Source organism: Lontra canadensis, unplaced genomic scaffold (assembly GCF_010015895.1).
Source record: "Lontra canadensis isolate GAN:19392208 unplaced genomic scaffold, GSC_riverotter_1.0 scaffold123, whole genome shotgun sequence".
NCBI classification, from domain to species: Eukaryota; Metazoa; Chordata; class Mammalia; order Carnivora; family Mustelidae; genus Lontra; species Lontra canadensis.
This window is the reverse complement of record NW_022631117.1, coordinates 4,939,527-4,962,190: the sequence shown is the minus strand read 5'-3', so window position 1 is coordinate 4,962,190 and position 22,664 is coordinate 4,939,527. Positions and strand designations below refer to the sequence as shown.

General features: G+C 40.2%; 1 protein-coding gene across 4 annotated transcripts in view; it reads left to right on the top strand.

Annotated features, from left to right (window-relative positions):
- SLC9A6 (solute carrier family 9 member A6) overlaps window positions 1-22,664 on the top strand; it is a 52,481-nt gene that overhangs the window by 9,171 nt on the left and 20,646 nt on the right. For all 4 annotated transcript variants that reach the window (XM_032841455.1, XM_032841454.1, XM_032841453.1 and 1 more), the window contains 10 exons: window positions 2,670-2,869; window positions 4,260-4,337; window positions 4,633-4,709; window positions 5,018-5,130; window positions 8,073-8,178; window positions 11,733-11,874; window positions 13,975-14,080; window positions 14,371-14,459; window positions 17,264-17,377; window positions 22,311-22,422. In XM_032841455.1, the coding sequence (XP_032697346.1) occupies window positions 2,670-2,869; window positions 4,260-4,337; window positions 4,633-4,709; window positions 5,018-5,130; window positions 8,073-8,178; window positions 11,733-11,874; window positions 13,975-14,080; window positions 14,371-14,459; window positions 17,264-17,377; window positions 22,311-22,422 (1,137 nt within the window). The remainder of the gene's footprint in view (window positions 1-2,669; window positions 2,870-4,259; window positions 4,338-4,632; window positions 4,710-5,017; window positions 5,131-8,072; window positions 8,179-11,732; window positions 11,875-13,974; window positions 14,081-14,370; window positions 14,460-17,263; window positions 17,378-22,310; window positions 22,423-22,664) is intronic.

The window sequence follows — 22,664 nt, the reverse complement described above, 5'->3', positions numbered from 1 at the left end:
GCTCCTCGTTCCCAAACCCAATGGGCCATCCTTAGCATCTGTCTTCCTTTACTTGGCTGCAGCATTAGCTAGTTTTCATCACTTCCTCCTCTTCTCTTCCTGTTCCTGTTACTTTTCCTTCTTCCACTCCTTCATCAGCTCCTCCTCCTCTACCAGCTCCTTCACATTGGCTGTTAAATGTTGGGATAAAATTCTGGTCATATATCCATAGTCCTCTTCCCATTTTATTTGCTCCCCAGGTAATCTCAAAGGCACCTGACTTCAGCCATCTCCACTTGAGACCCCCTACTTCCTTGAGCTCCAGATCCCACACACTCAACTGTGCATGTTGTCACAGGTACATCAAAGTCAACAGGTCTGAAACAGAACTGTATGTTTTCCCCTGTGAACCTGTTCCCTTTCTCACCAAATGGCCCTGCTACCTATCTGGTTGCTCAGGCCAGCTTACCCACATAGTTGCCAATTCATTTTGGCTCCTCTTAGTCTTTCTCCCAGTCTCCCTTCCTCCTGGTCTACTCAGTCACTGATTCTTGTGAAAAATAATTACCTTCTAAAAAATCTGTCTCCATCCCTTTCTCTGTCCTCTTAGATGAAGCCCTAAGCTTCGTGCTTGAAAGACTGCAGTGGCCTTCTATCTGGCCCTTTCAAACCACTGTGGTCTAAAGCAACCAGTCTTTCTAAAATAGAAATCTGATGTCAAGCCCCTGTTTATTTATAACCCTTCTATGACTTCCCTTTGCTTTCAAGATAAAGTCTAAACTCCCTTCCCCAGCTTGCAAGGTCTTTTATGACTCAGCTCCTGCCGATCTTTCACACTCAACTCTGTCACTTTATAACCCAGCCATACTGAACTACGTGTGATTTCCCTGAATGGGCTATGTTCTCTCTTCCATGACTGGGTGTGTCCTATTGTACCTCCTTCATGGAAAACCTCTTCTTTTACTTTGTTTCCTTGCTTAGGTGACACCTCTAGAAAGACTTCCTCACCATCCCACTCCCCCCATCCCACTTCCCCCTCTCACTTCTCCTGGCTTAGTTAGGTACCTCTTTTTTCTGTGTTTTTTTTTTAACACCTCGTGTGTGTGTGTGTGTGTGTGTGTGTGTGTGTGTGTACACCGTACTGTAATTGTTTATTCAGTCTGTTTTCACTAACTAGGCTGAGAGCTCCTTGAAGGAAGGACCTTGTTTTCATCTCTGAACCCTGGGGGCCTACTCAGCATAGTACTCTAATCACATATATTAAGAGAGTGGCTGGCGGGTTAGTGTGAAAGGAAACAGGGAGGTCAGGTGTAACTGATAGTGGTATGCTGTACATCTTGGAGTTAAGGGAAGTTCCAGAAGTTTGAGTTCAGTTTGCAGTTGAAATATAGCTAAACCATGGAATATTATTTGACCATGAAAAGGAGTGATGTCTAATACATGCTACAGCAGGGATAAACCTTCAAAACAGGATGCCGAGTGAACAAAAGCCAAACATGAAAATTCATATTGTAGGATTCTGTTTATATGAAATGTCCAGAATAGGCAAACCTATATATAGAGAAAACAGATTAGTGGTTGCCAGGCGCTGGAGTTTGGGGGGTGTGGGGGGGAAAGTGGATGCTAATAGATACGGGGTTTCTTTTTGGAGCAATGAAAATGTTTTAGAATTAGATAGTGGTGATCAATATATGACTTTGTGACTATACTAAAAGCTACTGAATTGTGTGGTTTAAAGGGTAAAGTTTATGGTATGTGAATTACATCTCAATAAAGCCATTATCAGTTTGATCAATATAGGTGTTAGTACCTAGAACATGGTGCACATCTGAATATCAGTATGATGATCCAAGTACAATTCCAGCAATACGTTGATGTCATAGTGATGGACTGAGGACTTCTTTTCCATGTTTTGATTTTGAAACACATATTTTTATTTATTTTATATATTTTTAACTTTTTTAAGATTCTACTTATTTATTTGCCAGACAGAGAGAAAGAGAAGCAGGGAGAGGGAGAAGCAGGCTCCTCACCAAGCAAGGAGCCCAGTGCGGGACTTGGGGATCATGACCTGAGCCAAAGGCAGACACCCAACCAACTAAGCCACCCAGGTGTCCCAAAGCACATATTTTTCAATTAAAATCTAAGCTTTTAGTGGTAGAAGAGCTCAGTTGCTCTTCAAATGCTATTGACATTCCAGTTTGTTAAACGTGTATTATTTGGCTAGCCAGATGCTGTAAGAATAATTTGGGAAGTGTCGTGTGTTTAACGGTCTTATGAACTGATGGATGGAGGTGGCGGTGGTAAACACATTTCTAACAGGATTATGCTGTCAGGTTGGGACACCTTGGAGCGTATTCTGTGTGCAGATGATTTGAAGGTATTTTTTTATTTTGTTACATTCCTAATTACCCACTTATATCTTGATCTAGAGATGCAGCAATATGTGCTTGTGCCCTAGGGAATGTTTTTTCCTCTCGTCCCACTGGATTATATGAATATTAGACTCTTAGATTTGCAAATTTAATACTACTTTAAAATGTAATTGCATTCGGTCTAGAAATTGGTTCTGAACCACAGAGGACTATCATAAGAGTTTTTCTGTTAACAATCCAAAGGTGTGTGTGGGGTATAAAAGAAGGAGTCTTTGTCCAGAAGAAGAGCTTATATGGTTCTTTTATTATTTCCAGGTCTTTTGGTGGGCCTTGTGCTTCGATACGGCATTCATGTTCCAAGTGACGTAAATAATGTGACCCTAAGCTGTGAAGTGCAGTCAAGCCCAACTACCTTATTGGTAAATGTTAGTGGAAAATTTTATGAATATACACTTAAAGGAGAAATTAGTTCACATGAGCTCAATAACGTTCAAGATAATGAAATGCTTAGAAAGGTAAGTTCTTCATTAAAGGGAATATTTGGATTTTTTTAAGTGTATAACTAGTAGCAAAGTGGTTCAGGAAGCAAATAGTGAGTTTTTAATGATGTTGAAAATCAGTCTCTTAAAATGGAGAGAAATCTCAATTTGTGTGTGATATAATACTAAGGAAATAGACATCTGTACATTTCATTTTCTGATCGAGGCTAAGTACTATAATCCTTTTTGTTTCATTCTGTGATGTTTATAATTGTAATAAATGGTGACTAGTATTGACTTAAGCAGAATTTATAAGCATTTCTTTCAATTAGCAGATGGTCCTTAGAATTTTATGGTACTTCAGCACGTTGAGTTTATTTGATAATACCTAAAATATTCCATTAATATTTCTTTGAATATTATTATTTCTTCCTTGTTTTGACTGTGTTCTATATGGAGGACAATCTAATCTTTCTTTGGTTCATAATCTGGCACAACTTCAGGGGCCTCATTCTGAGAACCAGTTACTGTACCATGCTGTGCATAAAACTTTATGTAGGAGGCTGTGCCGCAGTCTCACTGGCACCCCGACATTCCTGGAGCTGCTTCTTCCTGTCCTCGCCATAGTTCCCCATGAAGCTTCTCAGGGCCTCTTTGCTCGTGTCTCCTGTTTGCCACCCACCCTCGGCCAGGCGCCTCCACTTCTGTCTTCTGCATGGGCAGAACTTGGCTTTCAGAGCTACGTGGTTGTGGTTCTGACCATCCTTAATGCTTTTTACAGTTTCGTACAAGCTTAGTTTGCTTTGCAGCGGGAGTTCTTTCCACCTGTGGAAAATTCCAGTTCCTTAAAAGTTCTGGTAAACGAAGTTTTAGCATGGGTATGTGTGTAGTAGCTTTGTGTTCATGTCAGATCCTGCTGCAGCCTTATGAACAGAAAGGGTCATCTATATTATTATAAGAAATAGATATTAAAAGAAATGGGCCATCAGGACTAGAAATCTTAGTCACACAGAAAGTTCTTGCTGTAATATTATACTGTATACCCTTAGAGGCATTACCTGTTTAAGAAGTCTGTTTCTTTTTGCCGGCAATAATGGTATACCCTCAAATTTTGTTACCTAGTTTGGGGGTCTACTGAATTTAAAGCAAAGAAATGTTCATGATTTCCCCATTTTTAAGATTTTTTAATGTCATAGTATTTTACTACCCTTTCCACAGATATGACTTAACTGATTGCTCCAACAGTGTCTCCTTGTCGTTTGGTTGAGAAATAGAACAGCTATCCTATATGAAATACTTTTCAGTGACCACAGTAATATTCTTGCCTTTCATCAGTTTAACATTCAATCTTTCTTTTTCATAATTTGATAATGTAATACAAGGTCTTCTAAGGGAATTAATCTAAAAAAACTCTTTATTTTAACAGGTTACCTTTGATCCAGAAGTATTTTTCAACATATTACTTCCTCCTATCATATTTTATGCAGGATATAGTCTGAAAAGAGTAAGTGCTTGTATTATTTCATATACTTTGAACAACTTTAAACTCCGTGGACTTTATCATGTCTGACACTTCAGAAACAAGCAGTTCTTTCCAGCTTGCCCTCCCTTCTCTCCTTGCTGAAATTTATGCCTGTACAAAAATTCTTTCTCTTATTTCCTTTAATGAATAATGCATTGAATATTAGCAAAGCACACTAGAATAGAAAGCCTTTTCTTTTTCAAATAATCAGTAATTATTCTAACACACTGTAACTTTTTCTTTTTTCTTTCTTTTTTCTTTTTTTTTTTTTTGTTAGAGACATTTCTTTAGAAACCTTGGGTCGATCCTAGCATATGCTTTTCTTGGAACAGCAATTTCTTGTTTTGTAATTGGGTAAGTACTTGAAAATTAAAACACTTTTTATCCTTCAAATTATACTTTTTAAATAATGCAAATTTGATTTATGTAGTATTGTATTCCTGAGTGTGCCTAAGGACCTTTTTCAATAAAATGCGTTCGCGTAGATAGTAAATTGTTTGAATTCTCCTTAAGGACAAGATATTACCATATTTAAATGAAATGAGTTAAATTTGGGATTAGTCATAAGGTACTACAGTAGACTCATCTTATTCTTACTTAATATTCTGACTTCTTTAACAGTTGCTGATTTTTTCTAAAGTAGAAATGTGTTTATTGAGCAGGTCAATAATGTATGGCTGTGTCACACTGATGAAAGTAACTGGACAGCTTGCGGGAGATTTTTACTTTACAGACTGTCTGCTGTTTGGTGCCATTGTATCAGCAACTGACCCAGGTATGTGTCCATGAGAGCAGAGCTTCAGAACTTAAAGGACAGCGTTTTAAAGATTTTTTTTAATTTATTTGACAGAGAGAGGTCACAAGTAGGCAGAGGAAGGCAGAGAGAGAGGAGGAAGCAGGCTCCCCACTGAGCAGAGAGCCTGATGCGGGGCTTGATCCCAGGACCCTGAGACCATGACCTGAGCCGAAGGCAGAGGCTTAACCCACTGAGACACCCAAGGTGCCCCAGTACAGCATTTTGCTAGCAAAAGCACATGTGTGCAGTCCTTCCTTTGGGTGTAGAATTAATAAATTCCCATAGTACTGTACTTCCAATTGTAGAGGAAAAAACAAAATTCATGGGTCCTTTTGGCTTAAGCACCCTATTTTATTTTATTTATTTTATTCCTTACATTTGCCATTACTGGTCCTCAGCTTGATGCTGTTTAGATGATGGCTCTAAGGCCTTTTCTTCAGAAATTCAGGTTGGTGTCTATCTTTAGTAATTGGGTATTTGGAGAATATGAACTAGATTAGTTAAAATGGGTAATAATGGTACACTTCCTTTCATGCTTTTAGAAGTCCAGTTCCCTAAAAACCTTCTGTTTATATTCAGCTATCTGCATGTAAGGATAAGAAAAATAGTTTTTATATGATCGTTAGAAGGCAGTTGTGCTACCATTAGTGTGATTTAGCATCACTGGTAGGCCTTACTATACATTAAAGAATTGTTTTTATAAAATCAGCTTTATGGTTATGATATAGTTTTTTATTTATGTATTTTTTATTTTATTTATGTATTTTAGAGAGAGAGAGCTGGGGTGCCTGAGTGGCTCAGTTGGTTAAGTGTCTGCCTTCCGCTCGGGTCATGATTCCGGGGTCATAGGATCAAGACCCCTGTCGGGCTCCCTGCTCAGCAGGGAAACTGTTCCCTCTCCCTCTCCCCCTGCTTGTGCGCCCTCTCTCTCTCTCTCTGTCTTTCGGATAAATAAAATCTTGAAAAAAAGAACGCTTTAGAGAGAGAGCACTCACACAAGCAACTGGGGGTTGGGGGTGTAGGGAGAGAGAATCTCAAGCAGACTCTGCAGTGAGCACAGAGCCCCATGAGGGGCTTAATCTCAGAACCCCGAGACTATGACCTGAACCAAAACCAAAGTTGAATGCTTAATGGACTGAGCCACCCAGGCACCCCTGAAATAGTTCTGATATGAACACAGCTGGAGAATGAATACAATTCTATGGAGTTAGGTGGTAATTTTCCTAATACAGTATTGATGAGCCTCACAGTTACGTTCATGGTAGCAACTTAGAGAAGACGCAGGCTGAAGACCTAGTGATGGGACCAAAGACTGGAGTTTTTGAACTAAGGATGCCCGGGTTCTTTCACTGGGCTTTAGGACCTCGGCTGAGATTTGTTCTGTTTGACTTTTTGCCCTTGTAAGTTAATCATCTTCTTTAATTGTCATGCAGCACAATTAAAGGTAGGAGAATAAGCTTATCTCTGAATTCCTGTGTTAACTCTGATAACACAGGGCATTATATATAGGAAGTAGGAAAATATGTTCTCTACTCTATATGAGATGATTTTATAAAACTCAGAGGGCATTTTTACAGAGGCATTTGTATAGTTCAGCATTTTTTTTTTATTTTTTTTATTTTTTAGTTTTTTAGTTCAGCATTTTTAAAACCGAAAATCAAATTGCTCCCTTCAAGACCATCAATGCTATCCCCTTACTATTTAGAGCTGCTCCCATTATCTGTATGAAGATAAGATGGTTTTTGCAAGGAGGCAGTAGTCTCGGTTTTCTGCGTCCTTTTGCTGAGAAGCAAAGCCCTTGGCTTTTCAACATCTGTGAGAAATCTAAGTCAACTGGACTGGCTACATTAATTCAACCTTCTGGTCTTGTGTTGGTAGAGGTATTTCCCGAATGGCTTAAGCAAAAGTGTTCTGTTCATATTAAACTGGACAGTTAACATTTCTTCTGAGTTATATAGGCATTTGCCCCTATAATAATTCTGTTATTTTGCAATAGAAGGGTGAGCCATAGGTTCTCTTTGCAAAATTCTTCAGCACTGCTTTTGCTCTCCTTTTCTCTGTAAGCTTTTGTGTCAGTATATTCCAAATGAAATGCTTTGCGGTAGAAACTACATCTTTTAAAATGCAAGTTTCCTGTTTCGTTGGTTGGCATTTGAAGGGGCTTTCCCATCTCTGATTATATAATAATCTTTCATGACTGCTTGGGTTTATTTAGTGAGTGAGCTGTATGTGACTCAGCAACTAAAGTTATAGTACAACTTCAGCTCATCTGATTTTCTAAGAATTCTCATGGAATTGTTGCCTAGAAGAAGGTTTTTGTGTTTTTTTTTTTTTTAATCTTCTCAGGTTATAGCCTGGTCATTGGCTTCTTATTAAGTTAAATATAACAGCTGTAATCCCGGTCATAAATTTTATCTCAGCCAAAAACCATACTTGTGCTTTCATTTCCTACTGTCTTTGCTAAACTAAACCATGTGCCTGAAATTTGCAAGTCAAATAGAAACAAGTTGTAAGGCTCCAAGGAGAAAATGAAGTTAGCAGCAAGAGATGCTTTTCATAATACCCTTCTTCATCAGATTAATGATCACCTGGTCTGTAAGAAGTCCTGTATATATTCTTTATGGAAAAGAAATGTGCAAGACAAAGATGATTAGCATTTGCTTGAAACGTGTAGGTCAGCTCAGTCCTCCAGGGTTAATTTCAGCTGTTTGTAAGATAAAGGAAATATTGTGGTACACAGTTAGGAAAAAGAGCAGTATTAACAGGAACATACTGAATCTTTAATATGGTAAGAGAATTTGTTGGGATCAGATCCTAAGAGGAAGAGACAAATTTCTAAGTAGCCATCATAATCATCTTTGAAGGGGACTGTGTTACATTTGTAATGTCTAAATACTTCTCTGACTCTTTCTGCATGCTAGTGACTGTCCTTGCCATATTCCACGAGCTTCAAGTGGATGTTGAACTCTATGCACTTCTTTTTGGGGAGAGTGTCCTCAACGATGCTGTTGCCATAGTGCTGTCTTCGTAAGTGTTTGTTTTCTTGTTATCTTCTATATTTTGAATATTGGGGTACTAGGAACCGAAAGTCGCTTATTGAATGAAGTACATTACAAATGCAGATGTTTGAAAGACTGAGGCACTGGTTTTTTTTCCCTCTTAAAGAAATACATACTTACAGACAACATGGAAAATGAGGGGAAGAAAAAAATGGTATATCCTGCTCACACCTAAAGACAATTACTTTAAAGATTCAATGCACTGCCTTTTATTCTTGTTTTCTATGTGCGATGAGTGCTGTTTTTACACAGTTGTGACTGTGGTGTGTATATAATTTTTTATTTTATTTTAACATGATAATGTGAACATTTTCTTTTTTAATTAAATTTTTGGAACAGATAAAATATTTACATGGTTCAAAAATCAAAAATGTATAGAGATATAACATAGAAAAGTCATGTTCTTACTCCTGTTCTCATCCTCCTGTTCCCCCAGCCCCTTGTATGTAACCATTTTGATTAGTTTCTTGTGTATCCTCATATTTCTTCAACCAAATGCAACCACACATATGAATAAATATTCTCATCTGCCTCTTATTTCTTATTTTAAAAGTAGCATGCTAAATATAGTCTGTGCCTAGCTTTCTCTCACATAACTATATCCTGGAGCTCTCTCCATGTTGAAGCAGAAAGTTTTCTCACTCTTGGTTTGCAGCTACAGAGTACCCTATGTGCTGTATTATGAACTGTTAAAGTTGGTTTACTCAGTCTCCCATTGCTGGAAGCATTAAAGAGTTTTTAGTCCTTTGCTATCCCAAACAATGCTACAGTGATTAACCTTGACCTCACCTGTTTTATACATGCATAGGTATATTAGTTGGATAATTTTCCAGAAGTGAAATTAGTATGTTCAAGAGTAAATACATGTGTAATTTGGTAGACATTGCTACATTGCCTGTCAAAGAGATTATGCCATTTTGCACTTTAACCACTGAATTATGGGAGTGTCTGTTTCCTCATAACTTCCCCAACAGAATATTTGTCAGACTTTTACTTTTTTGCCACTTTGATGATTGAGCAATATCTCATGGTAGTTTAATTTGTATTTCTCTTATTTAACGTAAGCATTGCAGAAATGTTTAATTTTTAGAAGTGGTAAGACAATTACTGAAATGAGCAATACTTTAATCTACTTATGGAAGTTTCTATACAAGTTAGTAGAAGGTGTTTGCTGGTGAAAAAATGAGTGTGAACCTCAGAGGAACTCAGTCCTGCCAACCCACTCCTACTAAGCAAATATCTAGCCCTGTAGACAGTTGCCTTTACAGGACAGCATCCACCACCCAACAAATAATTACCTGACCCCAAATACCAATAGTGCCAGAACTGAGACACCCTGGTGTTTTAACCGAGCTCACTTGTACGTTGTTCTTAACATTGCAGTTGGTATCATCTACTCTTTTGCACTCTACCTTTTTGTCATTATTTATGATAATAAAATTAATACGTTTATAACAATCTCAAAAGTATTTGACTTAGAAAGTAGAACATTCCTGAAATTTTAGCTCTCAGATAACCACTATTCAGATTTTCATTTAGGCTTTTCCATTAGGATATTAACATACATATAAATATATTAATTTTCACAATTAAAAAATATACCAATTTTATTTTATTTTTATATTTAATTTTGTTTTATTTAAATTCAGTTAATTAACATATGTATTATTAGTTTCAGAAGTAGAGTTCAGTGATTCATCAGTTGCATATAACACCCAGTGCTCCTTGTATCAAGTGCCCTCCTTAATGCCCATCACCCAGTTACCCCATTCCCCCACCCCTATATTAATAATTTTTAAACAAAAAAGGCATAGTACTAAACATACTCTTCTGTAACTTGCTTTTCTCATTTGGACATTTTACTGTGTTAATACTTCTACCATCCCATTGTATGGTACACCACAAATTTACCTCTCCTGTCCCTTAGCGTTTAATGTTCAGTGTTTTCTAATATTGTTTTATTGTGAATGGCACTGCAGTGAACATATTTATGTGTAAATCTCTGTGAATCCCTGTGAGCTTTTCTGTATGATTTTTAGAAGTTGAATTTCTAGGCCAATGGATGTGATCAGTAAAAAATTGAGAGATACAGTCCTGTTTCCCTCCAAAAATGTAATATAGGTCTATTTGAAAGCAGTTGCACTACATGTAAAAGGAGCCATAGGTATAGTAATACCCAGGTTCCAGAAATATAGCACAGGGAAATAGTCCAAAATTTGGAAAAAATGCAAAAATGCTCTTTCACATGTTTATTATGGTAGCAAAAATATTAGAAGCAAGTTTTACATGTCTAGCAGTAGGGAAATGGTTAAACAAATGGTTATATCCATTTGGACCATTCTTGACGTCTTAAAAATCATAAAAGGTGGTGGGACCCTTTATGTATAGATAAGATAGCATGACATTAGAGGCCATTTCATATTTATTAAAATAATTTTTTTAACTTAACTGTGGAGGTATGAAAAAAACTTGGTGTATATGGTATAGCAAGCCCATTTTTCAGCCTGAAACTTAAAAGGCATTGCAGTAACCACAGCGAAAATTCATTATATTCCTGGGAATGTGTTTTTTTTTCTTCTTCTTTTCTTTGACATGACTTGTATGATGTCTTTGAGTCCACTTTTTATAAAAACACTGATATGTCAATTAACTGAGATGAGAACTGATTTACTAATGGTAGGCACTCTTGCCAGACACCTGCTGGCAACAGTGATTTTCTCAGCCACTTCTCTTTCCCAGGGTGACCATTTTAAAAAGAAGCATTTTAGACCAGGTTTGGACTTGTAAGTTCAAGATGGAGAGTGTCTCCTATAATTGCGTGTCTTGGCCACTTGCAGAGTGACTTTCTTTCAAAAGTTTGAGGTAGAGATCCAGCTGGGTAAGCTGAGTGGATTCTAATTCCTTGGATGGACTTTCAAGCCCTTTTCCCTATAAAAGTCTATTTCAGTGAGTGAATAGATGTTAGGCATTGGGCCCATTCTGGTATTCTAAAAGTTGAAAGGGTACTTCAGTCATCTTTTTTTTCCCATAGGAAAAACAAAATGTGACCAGGTTGAGTATTGAGCAGTATTCTTTATATTCTTATGCCTCTGCTGAAAACAAGTGGAATTTTTCATTAGTTTGCTCACATTAGTATGTTAGGACTTGTAGGCATTCAGTGCTAGGAAGTCTTGAACAGAGTCATAGGAGAATAGTACTGCAGTGTCTTGACACTGGAGAAAAAGGCTCGGTCCAACTTCACATAGAAGACCTTAAAACCTTCAATCTCCTGAAATTGTCATTTAAAGTAAAAGCTGAATTTCCTTGCTAGATGGATCCACCACAGGGTGTTTTGGTAACCTTTTGTCCTTATTTTGGCAATTCAAATCAAAAGTTTTTGTCCCCTTTCCCCCGTACCCTCCTCCGGCCCTGATTTCATCTTTTGAGCTCTACGACACTAGAGAATGTATTTATTTATTATTTTTAAGATAGTTTTTGAAGTAAAAGTTGCTTCTAGAAGTAAAAACGAACTCTCTTTTGTAGCTCAATAGTGGCATACCAGCCAGCTGGAGACAACAGCCACACCTTTGATGTCACAGCCATGTTCAAGTCTATTGGGATTTTCCTTGGGATCTTCAGTGGCTCTTTCGCAATGGGTGCTGCTACTGGCGTGGTGACCGCTTTAATATCCTTTTGTTAATCTTTCCTTGTTAACTGAAAAAGTGGTTGAATACTGTATTCCATGGTCTCTCCTGCTCCATAATTGCTGTTGTGGTTACAATTATTTTTTTTAAAGATTTTATTTATTTGAGAAAGAAACAGCATGAGAGAGGAGCATGAGCAGTGCGGAGCAACAGGCAGAGGGAGAGGGAGAAGCGAACTCGCCACTGAGCAGGGAGCCTGACGCAGAGCTCCATCCCAGGACCCTAAGGTTATGATCTGAGCCGAAGGCAGACACTTAACTAACTGAGCCACCCAGGTGCCCCTATTTATTTATTTCAGAGAGAGAGACACACACAGAGAGAGAGAGAGAGAGAGTGGAGGGGGAAGGGCAGAGGGAGAGAATCTTCAAGCAGACTCCCCACGAAGTGTGGAGCCCAGTGTGGGGCTCAGTCCCAGGACCCATGAGATTGTGACCTGAGCTGAAACCAAGGGTTGGGTGCTTACCCGACAGCCACCCAGGTGACCCCACTGTGTTATAATTATTAACCTTATAATCAAGGACTTGGTTTGAAAATATTATGTAATCATCTTTACCAATAAATAAAGGAATTTCCTTATTTTGCATTGGGCTCCATGCTCTCCAACTTTCACTACCAGAGTCTAATTAGACACAGTGACCCTCTGGGAGTGAATTTTAAGGTTATAGGCTAAATTGATATGAAGGTAAATATATTTCAATGAGCCTCTGGATATTCTGCACTGCTGTTCATTTGCTCTTTGTTGAGTGGGACAAATAGGAAATGTATGACCATAATGTCAGTTGAACAAAATCAGCTTCCTGGGTTTGGACAGATGGGAGTTCATCTCGGCTCTCAATGGTTTTAACCTTCAGTTCTAGAGTCCTTGGCTCTGCCACTGGTTTGCTATTAGAAATGTTGGGCAAGTCATTCTTGTGCTCATTCAGAAAGCACTTCTTGATTGCCTGCGGCATGTGAGTTGCTCTGCTCTGGGTATCAAAGATGGGCAAGACAGACATGGCCTCTGCCTTCCTGGAGCTTCCAGTATGGGAGCACTGGCCCTTCACCTGTGGGCCCTCAGTGTAGGAAGGTGGCAGGTAGGAACAGCAGGAAAGATGAGTGGGACTAGATGGTCTCTAAAGAGCTTCCAACTCTAAAATGTCTAAGATATTTTCATGTAAAACAAATACTTTGGGGGGCACCTGACTGGCTCACTCAGTAGAATGTGTGACTCGACCTCAGGATTGTGAGTTCGAGTCCTATGTTGAGTGTAGAGATCGCTTAAAAGTAAGATCTTTAAAGAAAATAATAACAACAAATACTTTTTTCCAAGGATCTGTAAGTTTGCTCTCCTTCAGCCTTGTGCTTGAAGAGACTTGTCTTACAGCTTTTTACAGGTGAACTGAGGCACAAAGAGACAGTACAAAGTTCTGAAGGAGGAACCAGGACGAATCATACCGCTGTCCCATTGCAGTCTCCTTGAGGGGAGGGAGTGTATCTTGTTCATCTTTCTGCTGTGGTACACATTTTTTGAAGCAGACGTAGATTCCATCCTGAGATTTGTCACAGGTCTGCACAGGCCCGTCCCTGGTCGACTAACAAATAATTTTTAGATTCGTATAAGTGAGTGACATGCTGCAGTTTCTTCATCATGGAATGCTCTACATCACGGAGGTCCTAGGGGATCAAGTAAACATGAAATCTCATGGAAATGCCATGTTCTTAGTAATTGAAAATTGCTGTAATTAGGGAAGCTGTCTTGCTTTGAGTTGCAGATTAATAGTCAGAGGTGGCCTGTCGTGTATCTGATCTGTTGCTCGCCTCTCTGACTGACCTTTATGATGTGGTTTCCAGCAAGGCATTTGATACCCATAAAACAATTGGATTGACAAAACTATGTGACTTCCTCATGGAAGCAGAGACTGTGGACTCCTTGGTACAACACTCCTTTTAAGAAGTCTTTCACTTTGGCGCCTCCTTATTCTGTGTCTTGTGTTAGATTAAAGAACCCTTCTTGCCCTGTCATGGTTGCCTTGCCTCGACTATTATTTTTCTTGTCTTATTTGTGTATTATGAGATCCTGTTACCAACCTTGACAGTCTTACGTGACAAAGTTCACCAAATTACGGGAGTTCCAGCTGTTGGAGACAGGCTTGTTCTTCTTGATGTCCTGGAGTACCTTCCTCTTGGCTGAAGCATGGGGCTTCACAGGTAGGATCCTTTCTCCTTTTGATTGTCAGCCTTCACGGGGAGTGACTTTGCCAGTCATTGCTTCCACTCGTGGACACATCCTCTACCATTTGAACATACTTGTTAGCATTGGGATTTGTGCTGTCACTTTAGAATATAAAAAAAGATTTTTAATGGAAGTGGTTCCTCTTAAAGTAAGTCACAACTGGAAATTCCAACACTAAGCATATGATCTTCTGTAAAATACAAGCCTCGGTATGAAAGTCGGGAAGTCTCCTTTGATGTGAGCTTGGAACTTGTTGTCTTTATAGGTGTGGTTGCAGTGTTGTTCTGTGGCATCACACAGGCCCATTATACCTACAATAATCTGTCCACCGAGTCTCAGCATAGAACTAAACAGGTAAGAGAAGCTTATAATTATAGTTTGTGAATAAGCGTTTCCTCCTTGGCAGCAAAACCAAAGTCTGTCTTTACTGAAAAACCATCTTTGGTTGGTTCCAAATGATGTCCACCCGTTTCAGCTCCTCTTCCTTTGATTCCAGAGATTGCTGGGATTGGCAGGTGGAAGGGTGGCAGCATTTAAGGTAGAGATAGTTCATCAGAATAGCTCGGGGCCATTGTTACTGTGGCTCTGGTGATCAGTTGGCTTCGCTTCCTTGTTTTCCTAATCAAATTGCTTTTAAGAGGAACGTTTTGGAAGTTCACTCCGGTCTGCCCAGAAGGACCGCTGAGTGACAGAAACAAGATACATTTCTGATCTGACTGGCTCTGCTGCTGGGTGACATGGAGATGATCGACCTCCCACGGGCACCTTGCAGCTGCTCTGTTTCCAGGAATGTCAGCTATGCCCGTGGTTGGGTTTCATATGGTGCCAAGTGATCGGGTGTGCAGGGAACCTAAAGGGACTTACAAAGGAAATAGGCGTAGCATTTCCTAGTCTCATGAGACGTTTGGGACAAATGAATGAACGATATGAAATGTCTGGAATAGAACTAAATGCATACTTGATTATGATTCGATGCTTTCAGTTTTGCCAAATGACTAGAACACAGTGAGATTAGCCTGGAAAGGACTCCCGCTAAAGCAGGAGCAAATGTCCTTATTCTTTTCTTCTTTCTTCTGGAGCTACAAATTTAGTATGTGACCTGTGCTTTTTCCTAACTCTTCAAAAGAGTTAGACATTTTTTTCCCCCAAGCATATATGCTGAGGCTACAAATCCCTTTTATGAATTAATTTACTGTAGTAAGTGTGGAGAAGAAAATCAGCTGGGGTTTTTGGTATTTTTCTAGACAGTGGAGTGGGGAATTTAAAAAAAAAAAAAACAAGGTCTTTTGGTCTTGTTGGTGATATGAAGCTTGTATAACATTAGAAAAACCCAGACTAATGGAACTTGTAGATAGCATGTTTCAAATGATTTGCCATACAAGAGGTCAGAGAAGTGGGGAAAGGTTTTGAGGCTTGCAGAGGCTGGAAAACTATCATTGAAGAAATGGTATACCTAGAAAGATTGGAAGGACTCAGAAAAGCATAGAGAAAGGATAAGAAAAGAAGCTGTGGGAAGCTCCTGGTAAAGGCAGGAACAAAAAGGTAGCTAGCGTCAGCGAATGGAAGGCTGCAAAGTATGGCACAGGGGTTGGCAGACAGCGGCCAGACCTCCTGGTAAGGTCTGCGAGCTGAGGATGATGATGCTGACATTTCTAAATGGTTGGAAACAAAAGAAGAAGATTTTGTGACACAGGAAAATTCTTTGAAATTCAGACTGCAGTGTCCATTAGTAGTTTTATTGGCATGCTGCCACACCCATTTTTTTCTTTAACATGTAGTCTGTGGTTGCTTTTGGGCTACGTTGGTAGAATTGAGTGACTGTGACAGGGACCATGTGGCCCACAGAGCCTAAATATTTACTGTCTCTCTCTGATCCTTCGTAGGAAAGATTTACCAGCCCTTGGCATTGTGGTGTAAAGCAGAGAGTCTGTGTTGTTCCAAATCCTGGTTCCACTGCTTGCTGGCGGTGTGACCAGGGGCCAGTTACATAACCTGTCTGTTCTGCAGTGTTGTCATCTTTAAAATGAGGATAACGATAGTACTTACCTCATGGAGTTGTAAGATTAAAATGAGATAATGCTTGTAAAGTCCTTAGCATAGTATCAGGCATACAGTAAAAACCAGATAAAGCTTAGCTATTATGCTTAAACAAATAAGTATAATTATAGCATATTAAGTCATTTAAAGTAAATTAAGTATGTACTTACTTACTTCCATTTTTAATTCCCATTTTTCAAGAATGAGGCAAGCCCGGTTTAAAAAGTTTAACTTGCCCAAAGCCACACAGCCAGCAAGTAGGAAAAACAGGCTTCAAGCCAAGGCATTTTGACCCCTGGGCACATGTTGTTACTTAACCACTACCCTGTTTAGTGGGGCAGAGGCTTGTGTGCACGAGCAGTGGTAGATAACTGTGACAGACGGACGGACGCTGGATTACACAGGGCCTGGGATTCATTCATGCGGCAAGTCAAGTCGCACGTCTCAGCTCCCTGCTGGGTCAGTAACACTTGCCTGGGCAGTGGTGTGAATGGCGGGGCACGCAGGCAGCCGGGGAGGGGAGGAGCACAGGGCTATAACCCGCAAGCCCCTGCTCCCTAAACAAGGGCTAAGACCCACGTGAAAAGTGAAATCACACAAGGCAGTGATACAGAAGTTGGCATGAAGTGTTCGGTGCCAAGAGAAAGGAATTTGAACTGCATCTTCCAGCCTAGAAGAGGGAAGTGTCTTCCAACTGCCATATCCGGAGAGACTCAGCGGATGAGGCTGTGGGATGGGGGCAGCAGGATACAGTTAGGGGCCCTTTGCAGTAATTAGGATTTGGGCTTGCTGAAAGCTTTAGACTAAGCCAGTGGCAGGGACAAGGAACATCCCCATAGGAAACTTGACAGGTTTTAGAAGAGGAGGTGGAAGACAATGACTAAACTTGGGGATTGACAAAGGAAATGATGGGGGGACGTGCGGGGGCAACATTTCTGGCTTTATCTGTGGGACTAGAAATGTCATCCCTACATTTGCTCCCCTCTGAAGCACCTGTTTGAGGGATATACATGAACTTTACATATGTGAAGTGTCTACGTTGTTATCTTAGTGATACTCGTGTTTTCAAATTACGTAACTTAATGTATTTACTGGACTAACCTTTCAAAATTTCGTTTCAGTTGTTTGAGCTTCTCAATTTCTTGGCAGAGAATTTCATCTTCTCCTACATGGGACTGACACTGTTCACCTTCCAGAACCATGTCTTTAACCCAACATTTGTAGTGGGCGCATTTGTATCCTTTATTATGTGTTCTATTTTGAAAACCTCTTTTCGGTTGAGATCCGCACGTGTGTTCTGGAGAGGTGGTTGATAAGAATACATTTAAATATATAAAATTTTCCTCTGAGTAAAACAAAGGAAGAATTGCAACTCTTTTCCCTATTCTATGTATTCTATTCTCTTTTCATTTTGTTTATTGCACAAGTAACACAGGTTGAGATGGCAGAAAAAGGTCTCCAACCATTCCAGCAGTCCCCCAAAATAAAACTGTTAGTCCTTTGTCGCTGAAGGGAAGAGAGAGAGCAGATCCTGGGAAAGAGTTTGCAGTCTCTGCCGTGGGGCAGTGGTTGCAGGATGGTGAAAGGCTGAGGGGGGCTGCTTTCCTCTGTCTCTGTCTCTGGCTTTAAAAACCAGTCAGAGTGGAGAAGCTGAGCACATGAAAGCGAGCACTCAGTAGTGCCAGCCTTGGGAAAAGACAGGAGAAAATGGAATCTAACATGTGTGGGGAAGGGTAGGCGTCCAGTGGGAGGAGGCCATTGTTGCAGGAGAGGACAGGGAATGTCAAGATGCAGGTACACACCTGTAAGGTAGAGTTCCTGTCTGATGGCTTCTATTTTTATCTGTAAAGTAGGAGGTGAGAGCATCTGCTGAGAGGGAGGGAGGAGCAGGTGGCCTATCAGTTTTCTATTGTATAACAAAGCACCCTAAAATGTAGTAGCTTAAAACAACAAGCACGAATTACCTCACACAGTTTCTGAGGGTCAGGAATCCAGGAACAGCTTAGCTGGGTTCTGGCACAAGGCTCTCTCCTGGGGTTGCAGTCAGGTTCTGGACTGTGGCTCTCCTCTCTCAGCACTTGACTGAGGCTTGGAGGATCCTCCCCATCTCACTCACATGGCCTTTAGCCAGAGGCCTTTCTCCAGGGGACCTCCTCGTGGGGCAGCTCACAGCATAACTTTCACCAGAGGGAGCGAGCTGAGAGAGCATGAAGATGGAAGCTGATGTGCCTTTTATAACCTAATCTCAGAAGTGACTGTCATCCCTTCCTCCACATTGTATTGGCCACACTGATGGCCGCTGGTACAGTGTACACAGGGACTACGAAGGTGTGAATACTAGGGGACCCTCTTGGAGGCTGGCTCCCACAGGTGATCGGAGTTTTGAGGAGAGGGTTTGGAAATAGACGTAGAGAGCTTGGGCATGCGAGTGAGAGCGTTGACTGAAGAAAGGCAGTAGAGTTGCCAAGCAGTACTAAGGATGCTTTTGAGTTTGAGGAATAGGTGCAAACAGCAGAATCGGTCTGCCCTGCGGCACTACTTTGTCCAGGAGTACTTGGCTGGAAGCATGGAGAAGAGAGAGAGATGGGTCTTTCGAGGTTTGGGATTTAGTCAAGTGAGTGCTGTGAAAACCCAGAGAGGGGCAGATGAGTATAGGGTACCAGGAAGAGTGTTACTAAGATGTGGCTGAGAAAGGAAGTGAGGAAGGGAGAGGACTGGTTGTTTGAGGGAAGAGTTGAGGGTTCTTTGGATGGGAGGTCCCAGGGAGATGGAGGTGGGGGAGCGATCCAAGGGGGATAGATAAACGTGAGACATGGAAGCAGAGAGTGTGATTAGAGAGGGGGATATTTGAATTAGTAGTTTCCAAAAGAAATATTTTTAAAAACTACTTCAGAATGAAGTTTCTGCCAAAGAGAGTACCAGGAATATTTTTAAAATTACAACTCTAAGTAGGATCTCTATTAGAAAATAAGGTATTACTGAAATGCCATCCTGTTGTGTTTTAGTCTTCTGGGAGTGAACTTCAGGCAACAAAAGAGAAAACCCTATTAATAAGAGAAGAACCCTAGCTGAAGACTCCCATGAGATCAGTCCCTTTGTATCCCGTTAGTCTTTGAGAAACTTTGGAGCTGTCAACTGGCTTGATCTACTATACTTATCCAGAAATGAGGCTAAATATTCTCTATATGTTTCCGAGTCTGTGAGGAGTTCAGGTACCTCAATGCAAAAGCCTACCAGGAATATTGACTTTTACTAGGAGAGTTGTCCTCTTGCCAGCTCTATTAGTTAGGATATAGGCTTGATGCTATGTGACAATGACCCAAATTAACCAAGATTTAAACAAGATAGAAGTTTCTTTCTTTCTTGTGTCAAAGTCTGAACTAGTGTGGCACCTCAGGGACCCAAGCAGCCTTCTTGCAACCATCCTTCAGGAGTTGCCCTTATTCTTAGGGGCCAGCATGGCTCTCCCCTGTGTCTGCCAATTCCCTTTAAGGACATGATCCAGAATAGCCACACATCACTTCCACTTAACATCCATTGGGTTACACATACCTGCAGGAGAAGCTGGGAATTCTGTTCTTTATCTAGGTGACTGTGTATGCAGATGAAAATTGGAGGTGAAAGTGAGGAGGGTCTGCTGCGAGAGAGGGAGGGAGGGATACATATTGGGGATGTAACTAGCAGTCACTGCCACATGGGCCCATGTGTTTTGTTGTTCTTTTTTTTTCTTTTCTTTCTTTTATTAGGGAATCACTATATTTGATAACCTTTGCATTCTAGACTAGTTTTAGAAATAAAGAAAAATTGTGAAGATGATATAGAAAGTTCTCCTATACCCCACAGCCAGGTTCCCCTGTTACTAACTTCTCACGTTAGCATGGTACACACATCACAATTAATGAACCAGTATTGACACATTATCATTACCTGAAGCTTGTCCTTCACGCAGATTCTCAAGAGCTTTTCCCTAATGGCCTTTTTCTAGTCTAAAATCCCATCCAAGATGCCACAGTTCATTTAGTTGTCATGCCTCCTTAGGTCCCAGTTGACTGTGACAGTTTCAGACTTCTTTTTGATGGTCCTTGATAGTTTTGAAGGGCTGCTACAGAATATGTCACGACTAGAATTCCTGATGTGTTCCCCATGATTAGACTGGGGTTGTGCATTATTTGGGAGGAAGACGCAGAAGTAAGATGCCATTCTCATCACATTATATCAAGGGCATATACTCATTAGCATGTGAATAATGTTGGTATTCGCATTCATCACTTGACCCAGATAGTGTTTATCAGGTTGCACCACTGTAAAGTCATTCATTTTTTTTTCCCTTTCTCTATTGTCCCACTTGGAAGGGAGTCACCATCCACAGCAGGGAGTTAGGTTCCACTTTCTCAAGGACAGAGTATCTACAAAATTATTTAGAATTCTTTGCATGGAGGACTTATCTATTCTTCTCCATTTGTCGTTTTATTTTCATTTATATCAGTATGGACTCACTGAAATTTATTTTATACTTCGGGTTATAATACATTACTACATTTAAAAATCTTGTTGCCCAAACTGTTCCAGCTTTGGCCATCAGGAGCTCGTTCAGTGGGTACTTTGTTCCTTTGGCACACTCCCATCATTGTGTGTTTCGAAATTTTTTCTGAGCACTGCCTTACTTTCTAGGGAAGATGCTTCATGCTCATCTTGTGTATTTTCTGTTCCAATGTCAAATCAGCCATTTTCCCAAGGATCCCTGGTTCCTTTTATTGGGGAATGGTATTAGAAACCAAGATCTGAGCTATAAGTGTGTTCAGTGTTACTGGGGTGTCCTGGCTTCTAGGCACCCTCAGCTGACACTGGGAGGAAAGATGTATGTATGTACTAGCTCCTGTACGTACATATACCTATATGTATGTATGTAATCATCCATATCTCTTTTAATCTAAGCATAAGTTCATACTGATGTCTCTAACTCTAATCCATTACCACACTCGTCATCCTGGCCTCCTCCTCTTGATGATCCATGAATTCCCATTCCAATAGTGAGAAATCTGGCTCCCACGGTACACCATCCCATTCCCTTAATTGTTCCAGCATACGTAGGAGCATCAGAATCGTTACCCAGTACTCCCATGGGAAGCAACTTGACCAACAAGCCCATGATGCCTTTGTGCAGTTCCTTGTGCCATTAGTCTTACAGACTCTGTCCACTTCCAGAGTTTCTCGGGTCAACACTCTTTACTCCACCTAGTTTGTTTTTTCTCCTCCCCCAGCTTCCCCTACCTTGTCTTGTTTTGTGTCTTAAATGCTCCTTTTTATCCCTTTTAGAAAATGGGGTGGAGACTGTATCATAAAATTGTAATTGCAAAGCAGGAGTCTCTACACAGCTAAGTGGGCAAAAAGACATGAGGATTGGTTTTTAGTTAAAACCAGTCTGCATTCCCATTAAGACTTCCTTTTGAAGCAGTGGGGATATGGTAGACTTGGAGGAACACACCTGGGCCAGTAGGAAAATCAATGGTAGGAGGGGTTAGAGCTGCCCGTCTGTTTGCTCTGAGGAAGCAAGGGCAAGTTTAGCCAGTATTACTCTCCCTCCCACCAACGCTGACTTAAATTAAGATGACTTAACCTATTACATTAATAATCTTACAGTTATACCAAAGAAGATCAGCTTTTAAAAATGTTTCTATTCATCTAATGAATTTCATGTATATTAGAGCTGTCCAATTTGGTACCAGTTAGTCATATGTAATTATTTAAATTTAAGTTAATTTAAATGAAATAAAGTTTAGTTCCTCATCACACAAGTCACATTCAGACACTCACCGTGTTGGGGGCAGATACGGAATATTTTTTGTCATGGCAGAAAGTTCCATTAGACAGCGCTCTGTTAGCAAAAGCAAAAGACCGTTAAGAGACTGAACTTCTTTTTTTTAAGATTTTATTTATTTATTTGAGAGAGAGAGCGAGGGGTTGGGGTTGGAGGGACATGCACAGGGCTCAGTCTCATGACCCAGAGATCATGACCTGAGCCAAAAATCCAGAGATGCTTAACTGACTGAGCCACCCAGGCACCACCCCGGAGACTAAGCTGCTGAAGATAGCCTTTCTCCGTCTTGAGTGTGTAGTCTAGTTAATATTAATAGTAAAATGAAATTAGCCTTAACCTATTAATTTTAGATTGCTATTTTCTTGGGAAGAGCTGCTAATATTTACCCCTTGTCCCTCTTACTTAATTTGGGTAGAAGAAGTAAGATTGGATCAAATTTTCAGCACATGATGATGTTTGCTGGTAAGTTGGAACTTTCCCTCTTGGCCCATTCCACGGAACCACTCACAACACATATGCTAGCTTGATTTTAAACAGGAATGATGTGCTAGTAATATGACTCCCTTAAACATTGAAGTTGCAACCTCCAGTAGAAAATTCTTTTTATAGCGTCCCGTTCCCTTCTGTCAGAATTTTTTTCTGGTTTCAAATTCCTGGTTCAGAAATATGTCACATGTTGTAGAGAAGGTAAGGATTCATGTATT